General features: G+C 38.1%; 1 protein-coding gene across 1 annotated transcript in view; it reads right to left on the reverse strand.

The window, feature by feature from the left end:
• The window catches only part of LOC115449732, an 80,422-nt gene that overhangs the window by 13,536 nt on the left and 42,836 nt on the right, over window positions 1-24,050 (reverse strand). Inside the window, exon 4 of the mRNA XM_037442433.1 lies at window positions 7,547-7,653. Within this exon, the coding sequence (XP_037298330.1) occupies window positions 7,547-7,653 (107 nt within the window). The remainder of the gene's footprint in view (window positions 1-7,546; window positions 7,654-24,050) is intronic.

Raw genomic sequence — 24,050 nt, forward strand, 5'->3', positions numbered from 1 at the left:
TCACTCACTCGAGCGTATCACAAAGCGATGCATCCCCTATATGTATTGTATTTCAAAACTAAATTAAATCCATTACGGACGAAATGTCCGCCATGAGATCAGGTGCCTGCGTGTCCCCCGTCAACCATTGCGAGCTCGAGATGCTCGAGGGCGTATTGTACCATGTATCATGTTACTGTAATGTACTGAGGCCATACAATAGATAGCTTATTCTATGTGTTTCGATAATATCTTTTCATTTTGTTTTATAATCGAACGTTTTTTGAACCGAATCATTAGCTTTGCAGTGGTATCGGTGCAAATGTAGGAGAGAGTAAAGATTTATTTACAATAAGCCCGCAACCTACAACGAAAATAAACTCGGTGAATGTGGGTAGTCTAGCTATTATCTAATGACGAGACGAACAGCATACTCGCGGCTCGTCCGCTGGTGATCCACGCCCACTCTTACACAATATCAACACCACATATAAATTGGAATTAAATAGTCTGGCATTGCACTGGGCTCGTCACCCTCACGTAGACGTTAAGGTTTGCGTACGAGAGATCGCCCATTTGATTGCGTCTCTGTTTGCCTCAACAGACGTTAGGATAAATAAGTAATATTATTCAATTATAATGTATATTTTTTATTTTCCTACTCAATAAATGTTTGGTAATTATGTAGCATAATGAAGACAATTCAAGTGAAATATAAAACAGCGTATAGATTAATTGAATACCGTAATTGAATTACCCAGAAAAAACATAGTGAACAGTCCACATACCAAATAAGGAAGGAAGGAAACATGATTTTAAGCTTTTATGGGATTTATAACAACAGATATAATTAATAATAAGTTTTTCCTTTTGTACCTTTCGTATAATTAATAGAGTTAAGTTAGCGAAAGAAAGAGACAAACGGTTATGCTTGTTCAAACTCTAATACGAATTAGATAAGGCCTATCTTATTAGAGAAAACAAAAAATAATGATGAATTTATAACGGTCAAAGAAGGCTAAGACATAATATTATCAAATATAACATTTTAGGTTAATATTAGGGTTATTTATTAAAATTAAATTACCTATCATCTATTGCCTTGTCGCTTGTTTCCTTCCGTCAAATAAGCAAGAATTTATAAATCGACGGACAAAACGCTGACTAACTGAAAGCTGAATATGCCGATATGATGGGTTTTACTGTTTTATCGCTACCCGGCTGAACAGGTCTGGATCCGTAATGAGAACAACACACTTTCACGAACTTAGAATCTATACTATTATATAAAGCTGACGAGTTTGTTTGTTTGTTTGTTTGTTTGTTTGTTTGTTTGTTTGAACGCGCTAATCTCAGGAACTACCGGTCCAAATTGAAAAATACTTTTTGAGTTTGATAGCCCTTTGTTCGTGGAGTGCTATAGGCTATATATCATCACGCTATACCCAATAGGAGCGGAGCAGTAATGACTAATCTCAGGAACTACCGGTCCAAACTGAAAAATTCTTTTTGCGTTGGATAGCCCTTTGTTCGTGGAGTGCTATAGGCTATATATCATCACGCTATGACCAATAGGAGCGGAGCAGTAATGGCTAATCTCAGGAACTATCGGTCCAAACTGAAAAATCTTTTTGTGTCGGATAGCCCTTTGGTCGGAGTGCTATAGACTATATATTATCACGCTATGACCAATAGGAGCGGAGCAGTAATGGCTAATCTCAGAAACTACCGGTTCGAACTGAAAATTTCTTTTTGTGTTGGATAGCTCTTTATTCGTGTAGTACTATAGGCTATATATCATCACGCTATGACCAATAGGAGCGGAGCAGTAATGAAACATGTTGCAAATACTGGGAAAATTTATTAGTTTTGAGAGCTTCCGTTGCGTGCGCTGCGTAAACGGTTAAAGTTATGCAACAATTATGTATGACGGGATTGTTCCTCTTAAAAGTTCTATAAAATATATTATAAAACAAAGTCCCCGCTGCATCCGTCTGCCTGAACGTCTTAAACTCAAAAACTACCCAACGTATTAAGATGAAATTGGGTATGGAGACAGTTTGAAACCCTGGGAAGAACATAGGCTCCCGGGAAACTACTACTTTTATAATGGAAAACTTTAGCCTGAAAAACTTTACAACGCGGGCGGAGCCGCGAGCAAAAGCTAGTTTTTATTAATTATTTACACAGTACGTAGGCGAGGTATATATCGTATAATAATTCGAAAAGGTCTTATAGGTTCCTCGTAGAGTAAACCATATCGCGATACAATTTTTTCCTGGCGCCATCTATTGGCGTGTTACTAGAACTATAATTAAAAATGTGTACAATAACCTGCGGCAAGTGATTGGTCTGAACACCGGCAAACAAATGATATCCGCCCTCCCAGCTAAAAAACATTTTCAATGTTTATACAAAAACCTGCATCAGAGCTATGAAGAAGTAAACGTACTCTAGAAACCATTAAAGCACGTTAGACGCCTCGCTTTGTTGCATTCAGAATGCGCTGAGACAAAAGAATTTTTATTTGATGTAAACAAACATCGTTTGAAGAGGCGGCTGGACGAGAAAAACGAATAACTTGCATCGTCTTCTCGGCGATGCGTCGGATGCAAACCTACAATCCCACGGAATTAATTCCGCTACAGGACCAGACCGTTAGGAACTAAGGGGTGATTAAAAAGGAGTTACTCAAAATCTACATAGCAATGTATGAACTGTGCTAGTCAATCTGATACATTAAATATAACGTCTCCCAATCTCTTTTAAGGCGGATCTCACTTTTGTTTGATGGCAGAAAAATACAATGTGTGGCGTAAATTCAGGCGGACATTATTCACTATAGACCCACCAGTTAAGACAGAAATTCACAGGGTTGGTCACAGAACTTCTAGAAGAGGCGAGGGCAGGATCGAATCGTAGTTACGTGATCACGTGGAATTATGAAATGCAACTGATCGCGGTGCCTGGTGACGTAATAAAACCCTCCCGCCGGTACCGCAGGGCGTTCACCCTTACACAGTATGCACGTCAGAATAACATTTTCACAGTTTACTGATCTTGTTGCTAATTTAGGTTGCACAGTTCTAAAATTTTGTACGTATTTACTTTATTTATACTTCACCCAATATCTCAGAGAAAGATAAGCAGAGGAATCATCGCGTAAAGCTAAACTGCAATACGTTGGTGATATAATTCAATATAATGGGGAAAAGGTGAATAGTATAAATAAAATTCCAGGCGGACAAAATTATTAGTTCACCTAACATGCGTGTGTAAGTAATATAATAAAATTATTAAACCGCAGTTGTTACAAACCGCAAAGCGTTTTTAAATAACGTAGTAGAATCATTATTACTTAACACGCATACCCAGTCTCAAGGGTTTATCCTTAAAGTAGTAGACAGAGACATTGACGTGGGACCGTCCTATGATTTAAAGCCTATAGCCATATTGGACGTGACTTCTCGTCTACTTAGAAGTAACATGTTCTCTCCATTTAATATTTGCCCTTACAACTTAAGTATTTAAAACCTGGACCTCCTTTTCGCGACCAACGTGGAGATTAACCGATGTGTAATAAGAGACCAAAGTATTTTCAATATTATGTGGGACAGATTCTATGGCACGGTGGGTTCATAATTGGCTATCTCAAAAACTAGCTTATATTCCTTTAATATGTTCTAGGACGACGACATCACCGCTCGGTATCACAAAAAACGTGCCACTGCCGATCATGGCTAACAGGAGTTGCAACGGCAGGTGCGAAGCCGGGAGTCTCCAAAAGTCTCCTATGCCAACAACCTTTTAGTGATGTATATGTTTATATAAAGGACTATCCGAAACATTTAGTAGATGCGACCAACTTACGGACGTAGTACTAGTTTAACGACGTCCGCGAGTCAAGACGTAGAGCTGTTCTATTAGTGACGCGGAAATATGTTAGTTACGTTTATGTATCATAAATCAAAAGGAAACATTAAATTCCAGCGTCAGCGGTCTCTTAGCTTGTACATAGGATGTATTTAATTCTGTAATTATAGAACTGTAGAGTGTGTAAGTATAGGTTAATTATATTAAGTCTAGATCGGACCACCGTCTTATATCCATTCCAAATATGATTTGTTTTTTTATTGTTCAAGTCAGGGAGGGAATTCGTTCTAGGAAAATGGGTACTGATTCGAATAGGGAGCCTGAGGCCGAGCACGGTCCGCTATTTGATACGTTGCCCGCTCGCCCACACATTAGAATATGTTTATGAAAGAATATATATAAGGCGATATGCATCTAGGCCATCTGATGGTCAATGATCACCACTTATGAACACTCACACTATGGGAGAAGTTATAGCTACCGAACTTTAAGGAAGAGCCATGGTTCTTATGGAGAAAACATTCAGTGTGTTTTCGATATTTCCAGTTATCAGATAACCGCTGATCGACCATTTGACGTCGATTTTCAGCCAGACCGTGGTTTCGACCCGGTCCAACTGGCTTACTCATTCTACAACATGTTGTATTCTACAAAATGCCCAAACGCAATAGAAGGATTTCGCCGACATTAAACATAACAATTTCTGTATAGCATCCGAGCTTTAATATGTTCTCTTTTAATAGATTTTTGCATGCGCCATTTAAAATTTTATTAACCACGAAATATTATGTTATAAATATATAAAAGTTAATATTTGTAACTAAAAGCTAATCAAAAATAAGTGGAGATAACTCAAAAAGTATTATCTATTTAATGTTAATACTCTAATGTTACATTATGTTAGGATGTCGTTATAGTCTGATTATAGTAATAAATATCTTTAAGTAATCACACTTCTGATAAACCAATAGAGCAACAGCTTTTGGATTTTGGATAAATATAAACATTAACTCACTAAAAAGCTTTTGCGTCGAGCTGTGTGCCGGCGCGGCATGTACCGCATTGTCAAACACACACACGCATGCACACACACAGTGTACAATGCACACACGTGACACGTCGCCACTCAGCGGGGTCAACGCCACAACGTGGATCGTCGTCTCTCCCGGAACATTTTTATATTTTCGTGTAACTCCATGCTCTTTTTTCACTTCATCATGAGAAAAAAGTGATGCTCACCGGGGGCTGAACGGGAGCAGGGCGGTGAGGGGCGAGCAGGCGCTCTCCAAAATTCATGTCAACGTTGATTGGATGAAGGCTTTGTCCCGACAAAAAGGGTTAAGGCAAAATCCTTCCATTAATGATGTACTACATATATATAGGTACATATTCACTACTTATGATCTTCATACACTTTGATACAATATGAAAGCTAACCTACAACTCAGAGCACCAACAGCTATTTTACGGCATATTTTTTATTAAACCTATCGTTCACTTTAACATTAAAGCTAAGGATGCTTAAAACTTTTGCCTAAGAATTTCAAAAGCATAATATAATCTCACAAACTACATTTAGTCGGAAACGAACGAAGGGCCTACCCTCTCTCAAAGACAGAAGAAACTTTTAACAAGCAATGTGGTAATTTAACAATTATACATACATGTACCTAGCAATATACAGAGGAAAAAGGTACATACTCCGATAGTTAGTAAAGATAAAAGACTTAACTCGTGTCAATTGGCCGCGAGAAGCCAAAATTCACGCAACTAATTATGATTAAAGTGTTGACATCACTCTAATTACTCCAACTATACTGATGATGGCCTTTGCTACTGTAACACTTTAGGGTAAAATCTAGATCTATCCTATTCGAGGAAGGAAATACTCAATATAAAGAATTAATTCTTTTCAAATAGTATTTGTCTGCATTGCAAGTAATTATTGAATACAATGGACACAAATAAAAATGGATTGTTTAGTCACAATCACACACATACACACATGTTATCCGCGAAGGGTAGGCAGAAGCGCAACTAGTGCATCCACTTTTCGCCATGTGTATTTCATGCTATGACGTGATAGAGACAGAGTCCTCGCTATATCGGACACAAATTCCAGACTCCAGGCAGATGATGAGAAGAAAAACTTAAATACCTACTTGTCGAAGCCCGGATTCGAACCTGAGATTTTACGCAATGCAACCACACCACTGAGGTAAGTAATCATACAAAGAGGACTGTTGACATTATTTTTCCATCGTTGTCGTATTTGTAAACATTATAGTATAATATGTGTAATGGGCACGCTGTACAGTAATACCACGGGTTACTGAGTCGTACCTACTATAATATTTAGAACTTGTGTCCGGTAACTGAAGCGTTAACTCTGGTTAAGATATTATGAATCCCCCATACACACAAATTTCCTAAACAATAATCACTTATATATCTAATTCCTTTTTAATTAAAATAGTAGGTGATGATCTAAGGTCCATTCTTTAAATTAAACTTTACAAAATATATGTGTAGCAGAATTGCAGTATGACATCTCCACCTGACTTCCAAGTCTCAAATATCCACTGATTGAATAATTGTGTTCTGATGTAATACTAGCCGAGGATATTAAACACAATGTCACATGTCATGTGGCATCAGAGAGCAGTGTCGACACTATACACAGCGTGCCTATGGATAGATGCAGAGTTATACACAGCGGCGATCGTGGATTAGAGAGACCGATTGCAATTTTCATATGAAAATAATACTTTTGGGTAACCAGCAGGCTTCGCCAAGTGGGAAGAGAGGGTCGAGTGGAGTCTCGATTAAGATTTAAATACATATTATTCTGAACTCGTGGATAATGTCCAGGCTCTTTTACCCATGCCTCACCAAAGCCTCCCCTGCTCATTGACTTGCTTAACTTTTCCTACTCCAGTAACAAGCTAATTAAACGATTAGACATGTCAATTGCAGCAATTTGATACGAGTCATGTCAATATTTTAATAGTGTGGTAAAAAATGTGACGTCACACGGACTCGGCGACGCGACGTTGTCTATTATGATAATTAAAAAAGCGAATCAAAAGCAACGAGCTTGTTATTTTTACATCCATACGTAATAACGCTCTTTAATTATTTTAATATTATGTTAATTTGTGATAATATTTGTATTTATATTCTTAAAACTGATTTGAACAATGTCTGAAATCTGAACTTTATAATATACATTTATACTTTCTAAATATAATAAAAAGCTTGTCTATATGCTATCTGTATGGTAATTTATTAGTCTTATTACGTAAAGCCAGCTGAACTGATTTTGTTGCAAGTTTTACAAGCATATTAAGAAATACAAAAAAAATATTTATAGTTATTAAGTTATGATTAGTATAAATTATATTTATTTAAACAAAATTGCAAGCTGACGTAGTCAGCCATAAAACACCATATTAATATTATTTGGTTCGACATAATAATTTTGTAGTGCTTGTTCCTATATTTACAAAATGCTAGACGTCTGAAAACCATTTAGAACTATATATATTTTCATCTTGTAAAAGTTAAAAAGGTTGAAACCAATTATAATGACAACAAATACTAATCCACAGTTCCACCGCGCCGCCGCGGCGCGGCCGTGTGCCGTCACACCTCAGTTATAATATTAAGCACAATAACAATTGTGTGGTGGTACCTCTAGTTCTTCCTCTGACGAGTGGTGGTCGTACAGATGGTCGGGTTCTGGGTCCGGCAGCCGCCGAGCCTGCTCCGGTTCGCAGGCGCACGCCTCGCCGCCCATACCTGCGATAACACCAACTGGTAAGTATTTAAGCCTTGTCGGTACCTACTACCTCTACATTAAGAAAAGGAAGAACAAAGTTAGGTTATCGGAATTGTTATGTATTGACTAATTTTGATTAGATGAAGACCCATCATTCTATTAGACTTAGAGAATATTTAAAATATTTGCTCCACGCTGCGGTCATAGACAATACGAATTTGAATCAAAATAAAAAATCACATCAGAGACACTTTAATCTTTTAAAAACTTGTGAAGTAAAATAGCGTAGTTACTTTATGGAACAGTCGATAAAAGACACCATAACAGTTTCTATATGGTCTCATTAAACTTATACTGCCAGATAAAAAATGTGTAGGTTTAGTATAAATATATTTAAATGTCGTCGACTGAATTAATATAAAGCAAATATAAAAAGATTAAATATAAGATAAAACTTTAATATACGGCCAACAACGTACAAAACATTTTATACTGTTTGTTAAGATAACGTGATTAAGGGCCATTAAATCCTTTAAATTCTCCGCTATAAATATATAAAGTGTTAAAATATTTCCAGTTTTATATTTTCTCGCTGGCGTGAGTGCTAATAATTCAGCTTTTTTATAACAACTTAATACTTACTCGAGGTGTTTCTACTATAACCGTGCTAACTTATTTCGTGTCATTACTCATTATAATTATAACTAAAACGGGAAATAAGGAAAACTGATTATTGCCAGTAACAAATACAATTTAATTCTTATATTTACAAGCATACATACATAAATATCCTAGACCAGGTAATGACCTTCTTTTTACGATAACGCAAATTTGGGGCATAATTCCATGCTGAGTATGTACTACATGCGTGCGTGGGTGGCTTGTAAAGTTTGGTCATCAGATTAAACGCGCAGTTCAATTTAATTTCGGCCACAAATGTGAATCAATATTTCAATATGAATATACAGCAGTGGGTATATTTCAATATCGTGGACATGGCATCCCCTGGCGCGCGGCGGGTCGCGACGGGAAGACCGCGCGGCGCCGAGCGCGTCGACCGCGGCTGCACGAAGCGGGAGTAACCGCCCGACCGCTGACCACTAGTTTATTCACTACGCGTGTATGCTAACTTATATGTACACTGCACTATTCAATCATTCATTGATTGTTAGTGAACTAAAAATCACAATTTATACTACTGAAAAGGAAAAATTAATAAAAGTTTTAATTTGTTTTTCTACCAATATTTATAAATCCGTCTTCCAACTCAAAACATGGTAATTTTTATTTTAAGACATTTCTATTTTGCTCTAAAAATAACTATCGAGATTATCATTTCAGATACCTGACAACATATTTTGACACGAACATAACATCAGATTACAATGATAGTGAATGTATGGATGGCGGCGCGAGAGATTTAGAAATGAGCTCATCGATAAGTAAAACCTATTGCCCATGGTTATCCAACATAATATTATAAAAGTTATTTTTATGTACAAGCTAGTCGTCTGATGGTAAACGACTGCCCATAAACGTACACACCGTACAAAACTTTGTATTATTAGATATTATGTTACGGTACATTTTGCTACAAGGCACTGTATTCGCATTATCACCCCGAAATACTCACTCTCGATGTTAAACCCCATAATTCCCTGTAATAACACAGGCTAGTTAATGTAGCCATTCAAATCATATGTAGTTAAACTTGATTGTATATCTTAGGCTAGTGCCAGCATACTTGAGTAGTTATTGAAACTACTGATGTTTAGGACAAGGCTTACAGGACAGAATTCTGTCTTTTCCAATTTCCAAATGAATGATGTTTTTCAAAGTGACTCGCCCTTTGGTACCCTCTTTTTACTTCTTAGGGCTAGGTGAGAGATAGCAGCACCAGTTGTGCCTCTGTCTACGTCTTGAACACTCAGAAGCGACCTCTAACATTGTCAATAATTAGATATCATAGACCGGATATCCTGGGAGCCGTAGCTGGTTCGTTTCAAAGGTAGCTTACCTAGTTAAAATGGCACATCCTGAGTATAAACAGAATGTATCAATGTGCACTACCCGTCAAGAAGATTGCCAAAGATCTTTTCTTTCGACATTATGGTAGTCCGTCTAATAATCATCTCACACTAGAAAATCCACGAACTTATTCCCCTCCCAAGCAAAAAACAACTTGTGATTATATATTGGTTCTGTGAAGTCAAACAAATAATCTTATTAAACGATACTATCAAGCTAATTGCTACTAAAGGGAGCTTTTAAAGTGGGAAGTCGTTAGCTGGCGCAGAGCCAACCCCACCGGCTGTGACGTCACCATCACAATTAGGCAATTTCACATAAACCATTACCGTGTTTACTGTCCATTTGTTTGGATTGTCCTTGTCGACTACAAATAAAGGCTATCATTTACAATAACCATTTTCGTACAAAACTTTTATGCTAACAAAATTATTAAGTTTGTCTTGAAGGTTATTACGACGAGGTTTGTTTTACATTATAATAACCATTTGAGTTCGGGTGTATTGAATTTCGTTTTGAACCTGACAGCACAAAGGGAGGATCTTGGGAAGACCCATGCTCAACACACGGACATCACAATGCCTTTGAACACACCCACCCCTCAGACACCCAATCGCTATTCATAATAAAGGCACAGCCTTGTAATGGTTGCGGCATGGCACAGGGTCGCCATCATTTAATGAAAAAAGTCAAACACACTTTCTAGTTTCAATTGTCCACCCTTCGCATTCTTACCCTATTTTCAAAACAGAGGGCGAATTCAATTTAGTAGTTTATTTTGAAAGTGCGTCCATTAAATAAATTAAAAGCTACACCTTCTAAACGTCGTACTCCCGCGGGACTGCCTCGCGATACTGATCGATCAGGATGCTGTGATCTTGAACGATAGCTGTGAACCCGTTTTAAGATATTTAAGATCGCAATGATGAAGTCGGATAGTCTGAATATAAGAATTAAAGAAGACAGGTATCGTATTCTATGTATGCTTTTGTATGTTAATCGTAGCGCAATGGTGGTCAGGGCTGTGTATAGCAAGAATACTCCAAATTGCCAAGGTTAGTGAAATATTTTATAAGTTGACGTAAGAGGTGTTTTATAAAATCACTCATATTGGCTAAGTTCCAAAATAGACTTTGCTTTTGTAATTTTTCTTCGTATTATCATTTCTGTACTAACGTATCCTTCAGTTATTCAGTCAGACGGAGGGATGAAAATGAGGCGTGTACAAATGTTCAATGGCAGCTGTGTAAAGTTTACTCAGAGTGATTGGCACTCGACACTCGGCCTTCCGAGCACCGTCCCGAGCCGCGACTGACATTGTACCCTACTCGATAAACAATTTGTTATTCTGTGCACGAGATATGGGCAAAGGAGGAAAAAAGTTACATGTGTAGCTTATCTTATATTCCTATTATGTCTTACTGATATTATAAATCAAAGATAGCGGACATGTTTGTTAAAAATAACACAATAACCACAAACCGTTTAACGTATTTGGTTGAAATTTATGTCGGAGGACCGTGGTAAAGTTTAACTATACCGACTTCACCTATACCAGTATTAACATTTTAAAAACATCCCACACGATGTAAGTATCTATAATTAGTTAACGTTAGTTATAAATCATCCGCCCGTCAGCATCGATATTATAAATGAATAAGTTATTTAAATACGTTGGCAGAGAGGGTACGGAACTCCGCACGGTCGCCGCCGCTGCACTTGACCGCCATACCCGAATATTAATCTATGTCGCGACTCGCGCTACTATCGTGCTTATCTACCTTATGCAATAGTTTAAAGGTCACGGCGTTTAAATAGTTTAGTAGATTTATATTTAGGTTAGTTTATTATGTTACACTATAATACATGAAGTCATGTTTTCTTAGGGTTTTGTCATTCGTTTAGTGTCAAAGTTTTAACGAAAATAAAGGAATTGTTCATAATAAATATGTTTTAGGTTAGCGTGTACGTAAAATCTGCTTTAGGGTTGGCAAATATAACGCTTTTAAAATAGTGTCTGAGATTTTCACTAAAGCTTTCCTCAAGAAGTGTCTTTAAATGGCTGTTTACTACATATTTTTATTGAACTTATAGAATAAATTTTAATAATATAGATTTCATAACATTTTTGTGGGAACGGACCTGTGACTACATGTAAAACAGTTTACACATCTCCGAGCCACGGTGGCCAATCATGATATTATTAATATACAAAATACATGTTATGTAAATATAATAATCGTAGGCTCGTTTGTTTTATTTACGAAGTTAATTACTTCCCCAACCGCCCACGTTTGCTGCGTAATTGATAACATTGTATTTGGCACTACCACGCATTCGCTGCGAATTTAATTGCTATATTTTAATTAATCGATATTGAATGAACATTGTCGAGCTCTATAATAAACATTTAAATGAGTCTAAATGTAAGGTAAATAAAAAATTATTTTTTTTACAACCAACATTTTACCTTTGTCATTTTATATAATCTTGCATTGTGGAAATTACCATCTTGAAGCATGTTATTTTTTACGTATCGTTACGTAATTAGAACATTTTTAAACTTGTAAATATTAATAATAATAACAAAGCTTTTTTATTTCCTTGAGTTAAACAGATTACATACAGAAATTTTATGATATATTATCTGTGGCGCATCTTTATACAATTTAATAAGGAAAATTATGCCAGTTTATAATTTTCAAAAAGACATTAAATTGATTTTTTAAGTAATTATTTGTAAAGATTAGCATTTACCCGCCACTAATTGTGCACCGTAAATGTATGGAACGAATGTTCAAGGTCGTTTGTTTAGGAGAGAGGCTTAAATTTTGGCGCCACGAACTTAATATAAAGGCGTTTATTTGCATTTACATAAACGATCTATACATCTTTTACTGGTAAAGATTAACAAGTAATACATCTTCATTTAAAACAGTATTTGTGTTTATAGACAGGGAGAATTGGAAATAGGAAGAGAAAGGCGAAATTTATTGGTTATGATAAATGGCTTATGTACCTTGAGTAAAAACCTCAAAACCGTCAGTTAAGTATTATTTAGGTTAATTGTATGTTATAGTTATACTGTGTATATTATTAGTCAACAAAAACCGCAAACATAATATATTTAGAGGAAGAATATTATATTATATTTTCAGTTTTTGTATAATTTGACAACTCCCCCACCAGACTGCGCGGTACTCACGGCGCTGAGACAAATGTCATTCGGATAGAACGCAGACAACTAGACGTAATTGTACAATATGGCGGCGGCTAACGAGCGCATCCTTTCATACGCTCCGAGGAGACTGTCGTGTCAACGGACCTGCTCAAGTTCACAATGCACTACACCAATAAATATTGCACGTGGAGGAATCGACTAGTTAGCGAAGAAATAGCAGAGACGACACTGTAAAGAGCCGAAACTAAACTGATTATATCTTTTTAAAGATAATTTGTTATATTCACTGTCGAGTACTATCTATATGTTAATAACGCTCGTTAACAACATGTAGCACTCGATACTGCCGTCGCTCGGCGGCAATGTGCTACCAGATCAAAATGCATCGACGCGGTTCAGCCCCGAACTATCATTGTTAGGTCGTCATTGGTTGGGGTTGGCGTGTGCTTTTTGTGTAGACTTAGATACTCTGTCACCACACTAAAATATATCTATAGATCTTATAATCCCCACATCAACTTTAATTTTGTTACAGTGATGAAATTTCACGCGTTTTTCGGAGTCGCAGTTACAATTATTTATTTCCTTCCACTTGTTTTCAAGAAGCGATGTATTGATTTATAAAATTACCGCATGTTTTAGTGTTAAAATCGTATAAAATCATCTTTTATAAAAACAGCCGAACGTTCTATTTAAAACACGTTCTTTAAATATTTAAGAAATCTTTATAAAAAATTAAATTTTTGAAAAATGAACGCGAAAATGTAGTCTCGGCTATTTGACTCCAACTTAGATTTCCAAAGTTTTTTTTATACATCTTAGGCTACGAAGGCAAGCGCTCAGGGAGCTTTCGAAAAAAGGAAGCACACAGCATAAGTGCGCCTTTAGAAGGCTCGGTCCCGGCATGAGCCATTAGTGGCAATAAAAACGTGTAAAAATGTTACAAGACCGCGGCAGGAAGCGGAATCATTTTCCCACTTAAAATTCACATTTCACGATTGTCTTTGGTAGAATACTTTTTGTATCATTTCAACACATGGCACGGAACAATGAAGTATTATGTTCTATTACCAGAACACTAACTGCAAATACGATTTTTGTGGCACGCATAAGCGCGGCAATCACCTCAGTCGATACACGTCCAATTTGCGACTATTTTTAACTCTACAATAATTGTTTGTGTAGACACTAAAGTTAAATGGATACTATGATGTATATAATAATACTGATAGTATAGACTTTCCTTTTAAATTATTTACTCATTACCATTTAACGGTAAGAAAGAAAAGAAAATAGATATGACTAGATGGGGCCTATTAAATATCTAAACAGCATCAAAACACACATTGTTTACCCCACGCAACGCATATCTCGGCAGAACCATCATTTTCACATTACAAAAAATGTACATTTGTACTTAGCAAGCGAGCTCTTAGAAGTGGATCAACGTTTTTGTTGAATAAACACCGGTTTATAGCCGTCATTGAAGATTTATTCCTTAAAGGCTGTTCAGATGAGGCGACCTGTGCGCGCTTCAATTTATATTGCGCACAGATACCACGTTTTACGCGCGTTTCTAACCTGAGAGGGATTCTCTGCCAGTTATAAAAATGGACTCAGATACAGCAGTTGTGTTGTGGCTTACATACCGCTGATGGAGACGTCGTAAATGAAGAGAAAGTGGACGATTTAACGTGCATTTAATTTTACTTGACAGAAAGACGCATAGTATGTTTATAACATTATACTCAAAGCTAAAAAGTGTTCTACTACTTTCGGGTGTTAGTAACATCGTTCGATGTTTGACTAGAAATTATTCGACATCATTTCGACCCAAATATGTCCACTCACCACTGGCTCGCTTTTAGTACTGGACGAAGCAATTGCACCCGAGCAAATCAACTCGCGCGTAAAACTAGCCAGTCGGGAGTCCCGCTCTTTGCACGCGTTTCACGCGCGAACGAGGAAACGCGCAGAAGCAACTAGACGGGATATAATCTATACTATTATATAAAGCTGAAGAGTTTATTTGTTTGTTTGTTTGTTTGTTTGAACGCGCTAATCTCAGGAAGTACCGGTCCAAACTGAAAAATTCTTTTTGCGTTGGATAGCCCTATGTTCGTGGAGTGCTATAGGCTATATATCATCACGCTATACCCAATAGGAGCGGAGCAGTAATGCCTAATCTCAGGAACTACCGGTCCAAACTGAAAACTTCTTTTTGCGTTGGATAGCCCTATGTTCGTGGAGTGCTATAGGCTATATATCATCACGCTATACCTAATAGGAGCGGAGCAGTAATGCCTAATCTCAGGAACTACCGGTCCGAACTGAAAAATTCTTTTTGCGTTGGATAGCCCTATGTTCGTGGAGTGCTATAGGCTATATATCATCACGCTATACCCAATAGGAGTGGAGCAGTAATGGCTAATCTCAGGAACTACCGGTCCAAACTGAAAAATTCTTTTTGCGTTGGATAGCCCTATGTTCGTGGAGTGCTATAGGCTATATATCATCACGCTATACCCAATAGGAGCGGAGCAGTAATGGCTAATCTCAGGAACTACCGGTCCAAACTGAAAAATTCTTTTTGCGTTGGATAGCCTTTTGTTCATGGGGTGCTATAGGCTATATATCATCACACTATGACCAATAGGAGCAGAGCAGTAATGGCTAATCTCAGAAACTAGGAGTTTGAACTGAATAATTCTTTTTGTGTTGGATAGCCCTTTATTCCTGGAATGCTATAGGCTATATATATCATCACGCTATGCCCAATAGGAGCGGAGCAGTAATCGCTAATCTCAGGAACTACCGGTTCGAACAGAAAAAAATATTTTTGTGTTGGATAGCGCATTGTTCCTGGAGTGCTATAGGTTATATATCGTCACGCTATGACCAATAGGAGCGGAGCAATAATGAAACATGATGCAAAAACGGGGACAATTTATTAGTTTTGAGAGCTTCTGTTGCGTGCGCTGCGTAAACGGTTAAAGTTATGCAACAATAATGTATGACGGGATTGTTCCTCTTAAAAGTTCTACAAAAATATATCATAAAACAAAAGTCCCCCGCTGCATCGGTCTTCCCGAACGTGTTAAACTCAAAAACAAACCAACATATTAGGATAAAATTTGGTATGGAGACAGTTTGAGACCCTGGGAAGAACACAGGCTTCCGGGAAAATATATAGCGTGACTTTTATAACGGAAAACTTTAGCCTGAAAAACTTTATAACGCGGGCGGAGCCGCGGGCAAAAGCTAGTATTATAATATGTAGCTCCAGTATCTCGGACACGCGCTAGTGTCTACGCGCCCCATCGCCTCATAGGAACAGGCTCTTAACATGTCACGGGCTGTTATCAGCCATCTTGTTTTTTTGTTTCGTCGTCAGTCAGCACTGCATTACAATGTTATAGACCGATCAAATCAAAGGAGACATCGCACATCGCTCTTGAAATTGTATATAAATATTATTGTCTTTGATTATGTACTGCTTCTAGGCGCGAGACTTCTCTACGACACTAGCTGGCTTCATATTATGCTTTGAAATTCTTATGTAGAACCGCTACAAATACATGATTTCATAGTGTTTTCCTTCGTACATACATACATACATAACATCACGCATTTTATCCCCGAAGGGGTATGCAGAGGCGCAACTAGGGCACCCACTTTCCGCCAAGTATGTTCCGTCCCATGATGTGATAGGGGGCGAGCCTATCGCCATATCGGGCACAAATTCCAGACTCCGGGCTGATACTGAGCAGAAAAACCCAAATATCACTTTGCCCGACCCGGGATTCGAACCCAGGACCTCAGAGCGCTATTGTACCGGACATGCAATACAACTACGCCACCGAGGCAGTCAAGTTCGAGTTTTCCTTCGTATTATATCAATAATGAATAATCACAATGCTTCGTCATAAATAAAGAAATGTAACAGTGAAATTCAACTACTGACATTCATTATGGTGGTCCCCATTAAGTTACACTTTTTATACCTTCTGTATAAAAATGCTTATATTTCAAATGGAGTGTTTGCACAAACATTTAATACGAATGAACATATTTACGCCATTCGGAGTTGAAAGAAACGATTGTAATAAACGTGGGTAAACTGCGATGAGTTACGTAAATAGCTCGATATGGCGTGTACACTGTTCTCTGTGTAGTGGACGCCTCACGACGGATAGAGATGTGATACAAACGTGTTTGGACGTGTACGCTACGTGCCGCGTACACGTGTGGGCGTGGACTCGGGTAGCCAAGCTTTTATAAAACACCGTACATTATTCGAAATAAAAACTGTACCATTAATTCGTCGTAAATAGCATATATAGACTAATTTTGAACGGTTCGTTATATTCGTCAACTTCCAAATTATCAGATTTTATACCGTCATATCAGACTATATTTGTCCCAGAAATTTGAGAATATATTTACTTATTATATTCTCCGAGGAATATTTCTTTTGAAGCATACATGGCTACCGTAGCGTGAACTATGCAAGCTGTCTCAATATTTGCTATAAATGCTGTAGCTACAAGATACAACACATTAGGCTTGCCCTGCCGGTTACGTGGTGACTGGCGGCTAACGAGTTTAGAAGGTAATGTATCGCCGAAGGGATACAGGGGGAGCTAGAATATAATTTCTACAGGCGAAACTATCTTTTACAAGTTGAACAGGCATATTGAATACCAAATTGCTCAAGGAAGATGTCGAAGCTGTCATTACCGCAGTCACAACTGGCTATGACGTGACTCTACCACATTCATTAACTTTAGTATATTAGTTAATGAACAATAATTATTCGATTCAGAATGCTATCTTGAAACATGTAACTAGAGGATTTAAAAAAGATTATTAAAAAGAAATAAAAATCAAATATAAAAGTACCAAGTTCTGCAAATGGAGTCTATCTCCATTAAAATGTTTATTTAACACCGAAAATAGGGCTACACGCACCCAATAGCTCCGTAGAAGTCAGTGGCGGTAGAGAGTAATGCTTTATAAGGAGGAAGCTGAAGTAAGTTTAGGAATTTTAGCCAACAGAGTTCATAATTGTAGCACCAATAAGAAGTGACACTATAATTATATACAGGACCTGTTCACTATACAACATATGTAATTATTGACTCTTTACATAAATTCTATTGGTAGAAAATTTTCTTGCGAATGAAATGCTAAAAACACATAAATATAGCGTCGTTTTTAAAGTTTTAATACTCAAAGAAAACATTACACGAATACAGAGCGGCACATGTGTGGTGTGAACTCACTGCGTGTCCAATCCGCGCGACCTTGAACGGGTGCGATTAAGTAATCGTCGAATAACGCCACTGGGGCGAGGGGACAACGGCGCGGAGGGCGGGGGGGGGTCCGACGTGCAGGGAAAACAAACGAACATACGTCTGAATTTTTGTGTTAGCATTTTCGTCTTGAGATCGACGCGCGATACATAAGAAAGCCGTTTTCGAGAACATAAATAAATATTTGTGTGTAAAACTTCATTATGCGAAGTTACTTGTTCTGAATCAGTCTAAGACGTGATTTAGAGGGCGAATGCCCAGAATCTTCTTTGTGAAACCACAATAATGATGGTTTAATACGAGAAGCGTTCAATAAAACATCTTGATAACTAACCTAGAACCACTCGCCTAACAGAAACCTAATTACAAAAATATTCAGTTTTATTTTTATTATTATTACATACTTTAAAGAACGGTTATAGGTATAACTAAAGGATGGATTGTTAATTTCTCTAAGTAATTGCTTGTTTGTAATAATAATAAAATGAGAACCTATTTACTGACTAGCCCCTGTGTCGGACACTGACTTCCATTAACAGGGCGGTCAGGGCTTTTATTCATGAATGCGAGTTGGTTACATTTGAAATTCTCATGACTTACAAAAATGGCCTACACAAATCTTCACGTTTTTTTTTTATATATGGCTACAAGCACTGTGTTGCTGTGCTACGCCAATCTTCACGATGTTTTCATTCATCACTAAAACAATAATTAAAAAAACAAATACACAATTCAAAAAGTTTGAGCAAGTTCTGAGATCGGATATACATATTAAAGCGGTTCTTTTTCGAAATGTTATTTTTAAATAAAACAAATACCCCCGTGACTTATCAGTAAAAAACTTGGTTAATATTTTGTCGTTTCTTAATTCAAATAACTTGTATCACAAGCGCACCACATTAGATGAATCCCAAATAGAAATTATTTTAATGCTTAAAGCCCGTAGATCGTGTATAACAGCGATCACATTCAATAATATAACCGTTGTGCTATTATCGCGTGTCCGTATCGATCGGGACACGGCGATATCCAGGTCGGGTGAATAAACTTGCGTGGAAATTTTTCTTCCAAATGCGCCCCGGGAGCCGAAACCCGCATTTCAAACGGGACGAACGACGCCAATCTGGGCTGTGGACTTTTTTGTATATCGGATCCCGCAGACAACACCGGGGAAAACCTGCGATACTGGAATCTCCTAGCAAGCGACTGCATGAGCCTGGGGAAAAGTTGGGAGCGGATATCTGGGAACGGGAAGTGCGGAGGAAGGAAAAAGGAAAGGCCAGGAAATGTTCGCGAGCCCTCATAGACTTTAATGTGTATTGGTTGCCGATTTTGTGGTAAAGATGATTCAACCACTTCCCGCTCTACAAGTCGTGTCACATTTAGTATGAAGATAATGCGCGACGCTCTACCTTTAGCGTGGCAATATACGCTGTCGTGTGCCTTTCTAGAGGTCTTTAGACAAACAAATGCCGGCACTTGTCGAAAACCGGTTCTCAACGCGGTTCGAAAGGTGTCAACATTTTTGTTTCTTCAAGTCCCTGACCCCAGGAGAAGTCGGCACAGTGAATGCGTTTCATGCATGCTGTGATGCTGCGTTACTTCATAATATCGACACGGTAGACTAGTGGGCGCATGTTAATTACGGTATACGCTCACCTTGGACGCCCGAGCAAGGCCAAGGTCGTTAAAGCGTATACACCGCTCCCCCCACGGCACCGGCGCCCCGCCGCGCCCCACGCCGCGCACCGTGCGCACTCCCCCCGCGCGCGCTCCCGCCCCGGCCCCGCGGCCGGCAGAACGACGCGCACGCCAGTTTTTGCGCAGTGATGTAATCTGCAATTGGGCGCAACATGGCCGCCGGCGCCGGACCGTCCGTCCGTCCGTCCGTCACGCACCAATGAACATTTATATTAGATTCTGGCGCGTTGCACAACGGATGCGTTACTATCACATTCGGTTGTACTCACTACTCTATATTTACAGCGTCGAGCGTCAATAGAGCGGAGGGGCTCGACTAGCTGAATACGACCAACATACTAAATTAATTTATCTTGGAAGTCGCGCAACGCGTACAACAACAGTTCATCGACATTACTGTAGTCCTAGAGAGGGTCGATCCTACCTTATAGGAACTCTATTCTTAAGTCGGATATTTCAGGAATTATCCAAATCGAAAAGTTAAATTTCTTATGTTATTTCCAGCAAGCAAACCGAGAACCCCACAGTGTGCTGATAGACCAATGTAGCAATAGGTACAGAAGCTTAAAACCGGTAATTTGCCGCTGTATTTGTACCGACAATAAACGCACCGAACAGTTGTGTAAACAATAAAATCGGGCCCGAATAACATTCCATTCAATAATAGCAGTTTCGGTGCCCAAGTAGAGACGCGAGTCTTGTGCCGTAATTTCACCGCGAACATCACCACACTCAGAGCCCAAATCGAAGTATTCGCAGATGATGAACACGTCATGTGAGTTATCTCACGCGAATCTCGATTTGCCTGGAACTCCTTCTTAATCGTATTCATCATTGAAGGTCCTGTCCGTCTTGAAATGCTTTGACACAGTCGATGGCGAGCTGTTTTCATGTCCCCTTGTCTACGGCTTTCATCAGTACAGTGGTAACAGGAAGTCCCGTTATATTTTTTAATTGATTAGACCTGCGGGTAGATGATCGCCCACGTTGCTTATTACTGCCTTTTTTTTTTTTTTTTTTTTTGGTTTCGCGGAGAAAGTGCCTTATTACTACCGCCCAGCCTTCGTGGGGGGCGACTGAGCGGTTATGCTGGGGTAACCGTGCCTTACGGCCCGGCATTGAGCCGCCCGGATTTGATGGTGACCTTCGGGCGACCGCCGGGCCGAATCCCTAGCCCTATATACAACTTAACCTATGCACGGCCTACCAGCTAAAACTCCGCGGTGGCCCTCTTCGGCGCATTAGGGACGGCTGCGGGCTTCCTCTGACGTTGAAGTGTCTAGCCTGCGACCGCAGCCGCCCCTGCGCGGTGCCGCCTTGCGGCCCGTCTCCTATGGGGGCTCAGAAGCCCGCGCACCGAAGGACGCCCTCGGCGTCTACGGCAGCGTGAGGCCAACTACACACTGCCGTCCATCCCGGGGTCAACCGAAAAATGTGCAAAGGATGCACAGAAATGCACTAGGGCGGACAGCCCCCTGCTGCCCGCCGACGACCCCCTTCGTGGCCCCTATTAGTCGCCTCTTACGACAGGCAGGGGATACCGTGGTGGAATTCTCCAAACGCCCCCATTCCACAGGGCGGTTATTACTGCCTACTTTCCCTACAACCAGCAGTTTGTCAAAGTTATCTGGCTGTATTCGTTGAAGCAAAAATAACTTAGACTCGTTGGTAGCATATTGTGGAGAGCCTAAATAACGTTAAGTAGCAAACCTAACAAAATCACTTAGAGACTCTGCCAGAGTACTAGAACTATAAATGAACTAGTACTATAGTAGTATCGCAACACTGAGTTTGCCATATTGACCTTATCCAGTGTATGTTAAAGAGCGTAATGTTACGTTATATGTTGATAGAGTCGTTTTTGGTTTTTAAAAAAATAAAATAAAAAATAAAATGTTTTGTTCATCACGTAGGCGAACATAGTTGCACTTATGATAAAACAAGGCACATGAGAATTTTTAATTATTACTTAATTAACTTAGCTTATATAAACAAAGACAATTTATATTGAAAATAAAATAGATAAAAAATATATTATACAAAGAAGCCAGCTCGGGCTGGCAGGAAAGAAGAAATAAAATGATGTATACATGTAATTTTAAATAAACAATTAGGGAAAAACGCGTTGAGATCCTCACCGGCGAGGACAATGAAAGCCCTAACCTAGCTAACCTACCAGCCTTTCACTAACTACCTAAACGATGACTACCCGAAGAAGAAAGGCAGAAAGAAACTCCGGGCTTTATTTTTTGTCATCAATTGTCCATTGAATCTTTTATATTATTATTAAATATATAATATGTTTTTAATAAGTCTTTTGTATACAAAGTCTGATTAATTATATAAGCTAATACACGCACATCACCGTAAAAATGCAGAGAAAATTCACATAAAAGTATTTAACAGTAACTAAAAATTAACGAAAAAAACAGTAATACTAAAACATTTATAAAAACTATGTAACAGTGTACAGCGTGCGTACGCCTACATTTACAAATATATTTTTTTTAGTTTTACATTTCATATATTGACATAGATCTCGGTCAATATAATTTGGATTATAAATTTAAAGGCTAGTGCATGTGCTGTCGGTGGAGGTAAAGTGAGTCGATCACAGACTCACCGATACTCGGTTTGGTATATGTGCTAATTGGATCTTGAAACAGTTACGAGTATATAGAATACTTGCTCCAGCGCCCCATCATAGAAATAGATGTCAACTTAAAATGAGATTTCATTATCAAGAAGGAAAATTATTTATATACAAGTAGGTAATCTTCCAAATCTTATTTTTGGTCACCTTTCCTATAATATATCGAGGCAAAGGTAATGCTCTCTATTTTTGGCTCTTGATAAGATAAGTGAGAGTTAAGCGACCACCCCGGGCACGTTGTGCTGATTACAGATATAATCGTCCTTCACGTTATCAATTACAATCCGCACAGCACGTCACGGAATAGTACTGGGCCTTCTGTGTGATGATTCATGAGGATCACGATAATATCTTACTTAACTCTTATCATGTATGCATGATATATCAGTTATTAACAAAATAGATTACAATAATTGGCGTGGAATCTATATTCTGGAAGTTATCAGATATTGGTAAGAAAAGACTTAGCTTATATCTTTAAAGAGAAGTACGACTAAAGTGTAAGTCCACGACAAAACTAGTCTGTTTTACCTATTAGTTATATCTGTTTCATGCAAGGCTAAAGGAATAATTTTATAAATATTGTTATATTACTACGAAAATACAATACTACGAAATTACATGTTTATAAAAAGAACTGCTTGAGATACATTCGTTCCCAATTACTGAGACCAAATAAATATTTTACATGTTTTATTTTAAAAATATTTGAAGCAAAACAGATAACGGTGATTAAAGAAAACAATAAAGTAAAACATATCATAAACAGACCAGTAACTATTATAAGAGAGTAAATATTTTCAGACTTCCACAAAAACAGTGTGACCCAGGGCTGATACCAGCGTCGGTCGTACGAATTTAATCGTTTATAGACATTTTGCAAAAGTTAAACGCCTCTAATTCGTAAAAAACCATTGCATAGGGCAGTCCGCACGCCGTTTCGCATCGCACAGTGGATGTCCTGTTAAAGTCGAAAGTGTATTTGTAAGGTTTACGTCGCACTGTTGTCGATCATCAGCAATCAGATCTTGTTTTATTGATGTCGCATCTGACACGTTCAGAAATACCATTAAGCTTAATGCGTATGGTCGTTCGTTTTAATTAGAGTGTTTATTAATTAATGTTCAATGGGTTTATCATGTTCGATACACATAGACGGCACGTAAGTTATGTTTCGATAATGATTTAATACTGTTTAAGTACAGTTCCATCTTAAAGAAAAACAATTTTAGATAGATAGATAAATAGCTCTTTATTTTACACCCCTTATCTACTTAGGAAATGAAAATCACACAAATATAAGAGCGGCAACTTTCAGTCAATCAAAATGAATCAAACATATTAATGATTTAGTACATGGGTAGATACATTAAAAAAAATTAACAAGGTAGATATCTAGATGTATAAAGTAGACCGTAAATAGAGGAAAATTCCTACTTATTTATGAACATTTAAACAGACCATATAGTTTTTATTTAGCACGATTAAATTAATTTCAATACTAAATATAAAAAATACACGTAAATGTGACCTAATTAC

This window comes from Manduca sexta, chromosome 24 (assembly GCF_014839805.1).
Source record: "Manduca sexta isolate Smith_Timp_Sample1 chromosome 24, JHU_Msex_v1.0, whole genome shotgun sequence".
NCBI lineage: Eukaryota > Metazoa > Arthropoda > Insecta > Lepidoptera > Sphingidae > Manduca > Manduca sexta.